The 10,485-nt window shown below is 29.2% G+C and overlaps 2 protein-coding genes across 3 annotated transcripts in view; both read right to left on the reverse strand.

Annotated features, from left to right (window-relative positions):
- LOC100208250 (potassium/sodium hyperpolarization-activated cyclic nucleotide-gated channel 1) overlaps nucleotides 1-1,225 on the reverse strand; it is a 71,730-nt gene extending 70,505 nt beyond the window's left edge. The window contains exon 1 of one of the 2 annotated variants that reach the window (XM_065816251.1): nucleotides 1,052-1,225. The gene's annotated coding sequence lies outside the window, so the exon portion shown is untranslated. The remainder of the gene's footprint in view (nucleotides 1-1,051) is intronic. The other variant, XM_065816252.1, reaches the window with a different exon arrangement.
- Nucleotides 1,226-2,863: 1,638 nt separating this feature from the next.
- Nucleotides 2,864-3,969, reverse strand: LOC136089941 (uncharacterized). The gene is made up of 3 exons (XM_065816041.1): nucleotides 3,815-3,969; nucleotides 3,333-3,707; nucleotides 2,864-3,245 (listed from the first exon to the last, which is right to left on the reverse strand). Exons 1-3 carry the CDS (start codon nucleotides 3,967-3,969, stop codon nucleotides 2,864-2,866), a joined length of 912 nt encoding a protein of 303 aa, XP_065672113.1.
- Nucleotides 3,970-10,485: the final 6,516 nt, after the last annotated feature.

Consider the following 10,485-nt stretch of genomic DNA (forward strand, 5'->3'; position numbering starts at 1 on the left):
GCAAGTAGTAACAAACAAGTAGTGGCAACCAAGCAAGTATCAAGCAAGTAGTAACAAGCAAGTAGTTACAAGCAAGTACTAACATGCAGTTAGTAGCAAGCAAGAAGTAACATGCTAGATAACAACAAAAAAATTTAACAAAAACTTAAAATGCTATTTTTATAAACAAAAAGCTATTTTATGGATGAGGTTTCATCAACTTTTTTTATCGTCGCTTCTAACTTTAGTCTTGACAAAACTTGCCATTAGGGCCCCAAAATCTTAAAATCTTTTCCACTAGGTATTGCAGAACAAAAAAGAAAAAAAAAAGCTCCTTAAATTTGGAAAAGGGTCCCTAAATTTCCCCATAAATGCCCCATAAATTTGCTAGCTCCCCTCCCCCCGTGGGGGCATTTGGGAGTCTAGCCACGACTCTGGTAGCACGCAAGTAGTAACAAGCAAGTAGTCAGAAGCAAGTAGTAACAAACAATTATTTGCAAGCAAAAGTTGTGAAACGTTTTTAAACATTATCAAAAAAATCATTTAAATACCAACCGTTATTTAAGTTTACTTAAGGTATTATATATATAAATAGCATCCATAATGTTGTTATAGTTTATTTTTAAAATTGTAAATTTCTAAAAAAAGAAGGAAAAGTATTTTATCAGTTTAATTACATTTGATTTTTTAAAAAAATGTATAAAACACCTTAGTTTCAGAATTTGACATACGAAACAATATAAATATTGATGTGTTTTACCAATAATTGTCTCAACCAATGGTCACTGGTCACCTGGCTAATTAATTTTTAATTTTTTGTCAAAACTTGTTTAGTATAGTAATAAAATTTAATAAAATATTTAGAAACATTAAATAAATAAGTCAGATAATAATTCTAAATTTCGTCCTTTAAATTTATCTACTTATGATGTACATTTGCAATGTTTTTTTATTTCTGTTTTAGGAAAGACCACAATTCCATTCATTGTGATAACTAAATTATTAATTAATTAGAGGTATTAAAATTAAAGGTATTAAGATAAAAAAAGGTGTTCTATATTAAAAGTATTACCTTGTTTGTGATAATAAAAACAATTTTAGCACATTATATATCTCTATCACGATTTTAGCACATTATATATCTCTATCTCACTCAAGGACAGAATGCCAGTTAACTATTAGGTTGAGCAAAGTTTCTTCGTGGTCAAAGTTTAAGGCTATTATTAAACATTAAGCTAAAAAAAAAGGAAATACATTATAAAATTCGGAATGAATAATTAAACTTTGTATTATTTGTTAGGAGGAACAATTAATTTAAACATTTTAAAGGCGGTACATAGTTATTGAAGGCGGTACACGATGTTAGACTGTTTTACTGAAAAAAAAGAATAAATAACTTTAATGTTCCAATAACCTTTAGGGGGTCCCAGCATTTATTACAAAGTTCTATAGTTTTTGCAATTTAAACATTTTGTTTTTTTGATTTTTTATATCACTGTGAAATAAATTAATAAATAACTACAACAACAACAAAAAAAAGATTTTAAACGAACTTAAAATTCATGCGAAATAAAAAATGAAATAATATTTAATTAAAACAAGCAAACAGATATAAAAAAAATTTTTTTTAATTACTATGATTCAATAAATGCAAGATTTCATTTCTCTCTTTTTTTCTTTAATTGGTTTGTTTTAATCATTTGGATTAAGTTCATTTTTACTGGGTTAATCTTTAACAGTTTTTTATTTTTGAATTTTCGTTTCAATGTCGAGTTTTGAATAGGAAAGTCTCGAATGAAAAATGATTTCACCCAGCAAGCATATAAACGCTATATTATTTTAAAATTTTGTCAAAAACAAATAAACGTGGAATTTGCCTAAAATAACGTCTTTTTTTTTGTGACTGCTTCCAAGCGGGCACATAACGTCTGCTGAACATCTTAAAGGACGTCTTACGGATTTTTGACTTCCTTAAGACGTCATATAAACGTCCAACAGAAGTCTTTGCCCACTGGGCTAATTACCAATTCTAATAAACATAGAAGTGATAACCTAATAGCCTGGGCTTGAAATGGAATATAAAAATTAACTGTCATACCGTGACATATATACCATAAACCCTTAGAGGGTTACTTTAACCCACTTTATTGCAATTTTTAGATTTTAACGATCAATTTTGCCCTATTTAAAAATTTTTTTCAATTTTTTTTTATTCAAAATATTTTTAAAGATATCGACCTTTAATTCGAGCTCATTGATTTAAAAAATAAGTTATTAACAGATATACTTTTTAGTTTTTCAAAATGTGGCATAATGTTACCCTGGGTTGGTGTTTCTTTAAGCCATGTATCCTTGTTGCGCTGTTTTGTTTCATTTACTTACAAATTAATTAAGTAAATACCTTCATAATGTCAGAGCAAATACTTACCTAAAATTTACATCAAGAAATACTTTTGTTTTGTTTAAATAATTGTCCTCAGATCAATTTAAAGCAAAAAAAAAATAGAAACTATACAGAAAACTTTGTATATTGTATTAATTTTTTTCTGTTCTATAACAGAAAAATAACTGTTTATAATAAACTGAATTGGTAGGTAGGTAACAACTCTATATAAATGTTCAATGTTAAAAAATAATTGTTTTATTCAGATTTAAAGGCACATAGCCTAGACTTATATTTACTGTTAGATGTTGCTCTAGAAATACCACATTTAACTTTTTTTCGTTTCTGGGGTGCTTCTAGGGCATTTTTGATTGGTATAACTTCTGATTCTTCTGAGTCAGGACAGATTCCTTTTCCTGTTGGAACATTTAGTTTCTTTTTGCGCTCTAATATTGAAGTTCAAAGGTCTGCATGATTGTCGTTCAAATGACTGATAAATGCTTATGAAATAAGGTTTAGATCAACAGATGATCGATCCTGTAGTGGCAACCGATTAATAAGAGGTTCATTATTGCAAGGATAAATTCCACATTTAGCAAAACCTGGTATTAAATTTTCACTTGAAGTGTCTTTTATTAATTCCAGCACATTTTTTAGTAGTGATGGAAAGCATCCTTTCGGAAGTGTTGTTGATTTTTTACCTTCAGGTGATTCTTTCCATGAATTCAAAACATTCTTCCATTTACTTTTTAGTGGCCTAAAATAGGCAACATCTAGATGCTGTGTCAAATGTGACGAGTTAGGAGGTAAACACACAAATACTATGTTATTTACTTGACACAGTTTTAAAACATTCTGACTAATGTGTGATGTTAAATTATCCCTAATGAGAAATTTTTTTCCAGTTCTTTATTTCAGTATAGGAAGCAGGTGAGCAGTAAACCACTCCTCAAATGTGACACTATCTAACCATCCATGTTTTGTGCGATTGTTCCTAGTTCCATGGGGACCGTTTTCAGTCCACTTTGACCACAGATTTTTTGATTTGTAGACAACATAAGGTGGTATTGTACATCCAGCAGCGTTGCCGCAAAACATGACTGAAATATTGGACTTTGATGAGTTTATTACTCTTTCAGGGTATTTACAACCTCTACGACAAATAATTTTTTTGCGGCCTGGGTCATCACTTAGGTTTGTTTCGTCATAATTGTATATACTTTCTGCTGGCACATTTGTAACAACTTGGGAGAGGTTTTCAATAAACTCGCTTAAGGTTTTTTCATTAACAGCAGCCCGATTACGTTTTGTATTAGCTGCCAACCGCGTGGTGAGCATAAGATGTCTTTATAAAAATAATTTACTCCATTTAAGTCCTGGGAAATGTTTTGGGAAGAGAGATAATCCTTTACAATAAATCTAAAATCCAATTGATCAACAGGGAATCCAAACTCAGACACTGTCAAGATGTGAGAAACAAAAGCAGATTCTTCCAAAGTAGTGAATGTTGTAGGATGTCCAAGTTGTCCATTGTGTTTTAGCTTTAGTTTACTTTGGATAGTAGTTCTAGATATGTCAAAATGTTTAGATGCTACTCTCTGACTCATTCTTTAATAGCATTAAGGCACTGTTGAAACTTTTCTTGAGAATAATCTACATATTTTCTGGAGCCCGGTCTCCTAGAATACATTCTGTTTACAGTATAAAATACAGTTTTTGTAAAATTATTACAACACTATTATTATGAATAAAAAATGTAAAGGAACTTTTGTGAAGAGCAATAAATAGTGCAAATAGTAAGTAAAAACAAATTTAAAGCAGAAACTTAACATATTAACATATTATTCAAAAACAGACAAACAACAACAACAAAAAAGTCATTAACATATAATATTATATATATTATTAATATATATTATATTAAATGTTAATGACTTTAACTTTATTATATTTGTTATAATAATAATGATAGCAATGCATTTAATAAAGAAATAAATCATACCACCAAAATAAATAAATAAAAATTATATTTATTTAATATAAATAAAATGATTGGAGGTTAATAAATGATATGGAGTTACTTTAAGTCCGGATTAAAGTAACCCCACTTTTATATAAAAACTAATTTTAATGTGATTAGTTATTTTTTTCTCTCAGCTAAATAAAAAAATAGTTAAAAAAATATTCTAATCTTTTTACCAAAGTGTGAATCTAGCAAACTCAAAGATTTTTATCTCTGTAGTGTGTGGGAAAATAACAAACCACATAAAAGTTCTGCCAAGTGAATTTCACTAACAAACTCAGTTCATTTTTGACATCCAACTTAAAGTTAAATTATTTAGTGTGCGGCAAAGGCAATATGGTTTCATAACAGAATTAGTCATATATAAATTAAAAAATAGAAAAAAACGCACCACTTTTTAAACGTTTGAACAGGAGAGGCATATAACTCAAATTTTCTGTAAGTGGATTCAAGTAGGACCGCAAGGCATAAATTAACCCGTGTTACGGTATAGGTTTTCAGTAATTTCAAAACACTATTGCGTCATTGTTAAGTATTGCATCTAGTCATTGTTAAGTATTGCGTCTAATGATTGTTTTATTTTAGAAAATATAAAAAGGTAGTGGCATGCTTTTTACTTTATAAAAAATCAATTTGAACACTGCTTTTCGCAAAACCCGAATTATTAAAAATATAAGTCTCAAATACTTTTTTTGTAGCTAATTCTAAAGAGCTTTTCTATTGTTAAGTCTTAATAAGACTTGACTTTGGAAAACTAGCACAATAAATTATAAGCTGCTTTAGACAAAAAGCTATATTGAAGGATATATCCGTTTATGTTATGAAAGAAAATGACAACATGAATGCAAATAATGGATGTACATCTAACAGTATTAGAAATACAATTACTGAATTATGTAATTATGTAATTACTAATATTATGTAATAATTTAAGAAAGTTTTATGTTAAAAAAACTAAGAAAATGTAAAGGAATAATTACCATTATAAAAAAAACAGGACCTAACTAAAAGTGGTCACTATCACTAGAAAAACTCTTTATACTGTAGTTAGAGATAATTGATTTTTCAAACTTGAATGCGGTCAAACTTTGGCCACATTCTAGTGGTTATAACTTTCAAACAAAGTTATTTCAACATGTGGGGTAAGTAAAGCTTGCCATTTGAACTCTCTCTCTCCGAAAAACAAAACAACCCTTAAATAATGAATTTTCATTTATGAGGTATTTTGAACTATTACCACAATGCACTAATAGGCTGTTTATATGAGGCACGGTTGCCTCTGAATTTAAATTTTATCCAGTATGCGTAATATATTTGTTTCTTTGGCTTTCCAGGCTTTACTTCACTTTTCAGTATAATGGGCCGTCCATGATGTCATTATTTTTACCTGGTTTTTTCACCCTCTTAAATATTGATGTCAGTTTTTCTTACACCTTCCCCCTAAAATAAAACTAATAATGCGTTTATACCATCAATTTTTTTCTGCTTTATTATACATTTTTTCTCAACAATACTAAATTGACGTAAAAATCAGGACTTAAATAGTTGCTTCAGATTTCAAATAAATGTATGTTTGTGAATTTAACTTGTATTTGTCTTATGGATTTTTCAGGATTGTTTATATCGTAATCAAAAGAATGAACTTCATTATGCCATTAAATGCAAGTACACAATTTTTATGCCGCATTGTAAGTGTAAATACCCTTAAAATCTGGTCATAAATGATGTAAAGATAAACTATTTAAAAAAATGTGTAATTGACATTTTTTTGGTCTCAACATCCACCTCCCCATTTTCAATCATTTTCAACATTTTTAGTACAAACCTCACTCTATCTACTGACCATTTATAGATGACTTCTAAATAAAGTTTATATTTGTAAGTGACAACTAAAAATGGGAGTAAAGGGGGCTCTCTTAATTTAATATTTATTAAGTAAGCAGCCGTGGCGTAGTGGTTGCGCACTTGCCTCAGAAACAAAGAATCCGTTGTTCAAACCCCACCTCTTGGTAAGTTTTGTGACATCGGTTAGGATGGAGGCTTGAACTTATAATTAAATGCTCATCCGCGGTGTGTAATATAACTTTACCTTTGTCGGTTTTTGCGGGAAAATTTTAGTTTTAATTAGTTTAGCGCTACTAAGCGCCAAACTATTTCTAGGAAAATCTGGGATATTGTCAGCCATAGTGTAATATATATATATATATATATATATATATATATTTCTTTGGCTTCCCCGGCTTTAATTCACTTCTCAAAATAAGTAAAATCTATATATGTTTTTGATCGTTCAATATAAGCGCCACGGGTGCCCCTAAATTTACTAGTATTTTATGTTTGAGTAAACAAATTTTGTGATTTTCATGCAGTTAACATTAAGATCCAGATGCAAGTTGCAGTAGAATGCGACTTTGCGTTGTTCAATTTAATAATAAAAAATTAATAAATTAACAAAAATAACTACATGTTTACTTCTTTTATGTTAAAGCGTGGTAAAAATTATGTCAAATTAAAATATGTTTTTTTTTTTCGTTAAAAATTTATTCACAATTATATAATGCGACAATATAACACAAAAACAATACAGCGCAACACGATACAACACAATCGCAATACAATGCGAAAATTATTAAACTGTTTTTTTTTTTTATTGGCTAGCGTCGCACAGTAGGCTGGATATTAGACATATGGTGGACACAACTATTTTGATCATTTTTTTTTTTACTAAAACCCTTCAAATGTTCAAACAACCACTTTTTATTAAGATATACATACTTTTATTATAAATTTTAGTTAATTAATTACTAATATTGAAAATTGTTTAACAAACTTTATTATTCTTTTAAAAAAAAGTAGATTTATAATTTTTTAATTTCAAATTAATAAACTTATTAAAATAATGTAATGCCTTAAAAAGTATAATTGAATAACAAGCTCTTCTATGTTTATACCGATGGCAAAAATATCACCATGAACAAAAGTATTAAAACAATTCGTCGTTTATTACCCACTTGGCACCCGTGGGTAAATAACGCCGTGAAATTAAAAAAAAAATTGTTGGAATAAACTTTAATACAAAATAGCGCACTTCAGAAAAAATGGAAATTTATCACTAGACTTAAAACTATTATCTAATCATCAGATATCCACGACGTTTTAAACAAATGGATAAAATTACAACGTTTTTATTATTATAAAACCCACTGAGTTCTAATGGTACTATGCAAATAATTAGCAAGCACTCCTCATTCGTTAGACATCTTTCAGTGTTTTCATTTTGACCTGCAATTGCTCAAAAGTTGGTGTGTTGATTTTGAGATCAACATACTACCATCAATATATAATGATAAGGCTTCATTAAATGAAGCTTCATCAAATGAAGCTCAGCAGCGTCAATGGGGTTTCTATCTGAAGTTTCAGCAACTTTTATGACAGTCTTGTATTTAAACTAATTTCTTAAATTTAAATTTAGTGCATGAAGTAATTTGGAACTAAATAAACTAATGGAACTTGGATTATTACGGACCAAAACTCCATTCCCAGTTTCATGTCTTGAGATACATTACAGCGTCTTAAACATTTCAAAAAAGATGCACATTATTTTTATAGCGTTAAAATATTTAAGACGGAACATACTTTACATTATTAACATATAATACTTAAAATATTTAAGTTAAAATTCAAATAAAATATTCTTCATTATTGGCATTTTCTTGATGAAATCAATTTATCTAATTGCAACTCAAACTTGTCAGAAGAAACGCAGATAATAAAAAAGTGGAGTCTGGATTTAAATTACTATCTCTGCCTGGTCTATAGTGTCCGGGAGTTCTAAGTATGTTAGAAGACCATGAACTAAATAGAGAAAAAAAAAGGGATTTGAATGAATAAGGTAATTGTGTAAATTTAGACAGATATTTAGAAAAAATCTAAGATCACAAAGGTAGTCAAATGGTTGTATTATTATAATGTGTTAAAAAGTTAGTTCTTAAAGACATAGCAAAGTGTCAATTACTCGGTGTAGTTAAGGCAATTTTAAAATATTATAGCGTCTGTATGATACTTTGTTGAATACGATATATTTCTGTTAAATGATCAGGTCTGTGAATTATGAAAAGACGAAAAAAATTAAAATGATAAATTTTGCGGTATCATAAAATATGAATGTTTTTAACGAAAAAACCCAGACCAAAGATTCTTTTAAAAAAAAAAATTCTACTTAAAATCACAATCGCTTTTTCAAATTTGAATAAGATTTTAAATAAATACGTTTTTAGGTGAGATGAACATTATAGTTTAACAATAAGATTTGTTCTGATCGTTTATTGGCAATTTTTCTTAATTATAAGTAAAATCTTATAACTCTAAAAATGGTATGACCTGGAGTTGTGTGCTGTCTGGCTATCTTAAAAACAAGTGACAAATAAAAAAAAGAAGCTTCCTACATTCATTTACTTTAATTTAAGCCCCATAATATGGTCTCAGTTAATTGTGGAAGACCTCAAAACAGCTTCTATCCAAATATTTTGAGGGACCTTGAAAAGATGATCAACAGCTCCTAAAAAGATGCAATTCCAATGGTGAGATGATTTCCAAAATCAAAAAATTGTCAACCCCTATAATGATTGCTTTTCAAATAACCCGTTTCTGAAAAGAATCAAGGTTAGATTTTCTTGAGCTCAGTTTTTGCAAGTTTCCAGATTTAGCAAGACACTTGAATTTAACGTCACACCATGTGCAAGGCCGCATGCTTGAATGGGTTTGAAGACCAAAATTAGTCTAACTCCATTTGCATTAATCAATGAGCAGATTTGTTCAATATTGAAGTGAGTTTCTTGCAACTCTTCTGATAGCGTAACAAAAGTTTATCTCTTGAGTCTTTGAGATTCCTTTAAGTGAAGAGGTTGTTATTGCGGTGGTGAGCAGTTTTTATCTCTTAACTCAATACCAACAGTGCTTTGTCACCATCAATTCCTAGCATAATTGCTAATAAAAAACTTTTTTACTGCTAAAGATTGAAAGTTTTTCCTGAGCTTATTTGCAAGCATTGAGAAGGGTGATCCTATTCTTAAAGGGCTGAGACATGTGGTGGCACACTTACTTTAGATCTCACTTGTATTGACTTAAAATTAGAAAAAAAAGCAATACAAATTGTTTCCTCTCTTGTTTTCTACGCAGTTCTGCATAATTTTCAGAGTCCTTGTAGTGCTCGAGAGTCACTGATATATTTTGTTTTTTAAATTCTTATTCAATCTCACCAAGGTTGCAAGCAACAACTATTCAGTTAGGAGTTACAAGAAAAAAAGAATAGAGTTATAGAGTAAGGAAACGGTTTACAGAAGATTTAAAAAATTGATGGTTGTATGAATCAGGAAAACATAAAGATAGGAAAAAGTTCCAAAGGGTTGAGGTACGGGGAAAAAAACTAGACTAATAAAAGTTTTTAGAGCATGCAGAGACAGAATGAGACTTTGCTGAAGTACGAAACAAGCGGGAATGAGTTTTAGATAATAAAACTAGAGATGATAGCTCCTTTGAGCAGCAACCATGATATTTATAGAAAAGTATTTGTAGAAAAGAGTAAGAGTAACTTTACGACGACGGGAAAGAGGCTCAAGCTTAGCAGATAGAGAACAATCTTGGTCTTGTACAGGTGGCATATTTGATCTGCTCGGTTATGAAATCTTAAAAAGTTTTTCAGACAGAGCAAGTAAAAAACTTTCAATTTTGATCATGAACATTTGCTTAATTCGGCACTGTAAATTTTACTTCACTAAATCAAATTCTGCTTTTATCAAAGTTTAAACTTAATTTTTATAGAATGACAATCCACATACGTACAAACATTATTAATTAAAAACTATTAAAATAAAGGAAATATTTACTTAAACTACAAGGAAATAATTTTTGAATTATTTTTTTCTTACAAGAAAACAATTATTTAAGTTAATGATTGTTGCCACACTTAAATGAGAGCTTATATGATGACACTTAAATGAGAGCTTATATGATGACACATAAATGAGAGCTTATATGATGACACTTAAATGAGAGCTTATATGATGACACTTAAATGAGAGCTTATATGATGACACTTAAA

Source organism: Hydra vulgaris, chromosome 13 (assembly GCF_038396675.1).
Source record: "Hydra vulgaris chromosome 13, alternate assembly HydraT2T_AEP".
Taxonomy (NCBI): Eukaryota; Metazoa; Cnidaria; class Hydrozoa; order Anthoathecata; family Hydridae; genus Hydra; species Hydra vulgaris.

Excerpts from the sequence above, each read along its gene's own strand:
- LOC136089941 (XM_065816041.1), bottom strand. The coding sequence starts at position 3,969 with ATGAGTCAGAGAGTAGCATCTAAACATTTTGACATATCTAGAACTACT. Across the intron at positions 3,708-3,814 it reads CACATCTTGACAGTGTCTGA|ACATCTTATGCTCACCACGC; the intron begins GTTTGGATTCCC and ends ATTTTTATAAAG. Across the intron at positions 3,246-3,332 it reads AATCGCACAAAACATGGATG|GGATAATTTAACATCACACA; the intron begins GTTAGATAGTGT and ends ATTTCTCATTAG.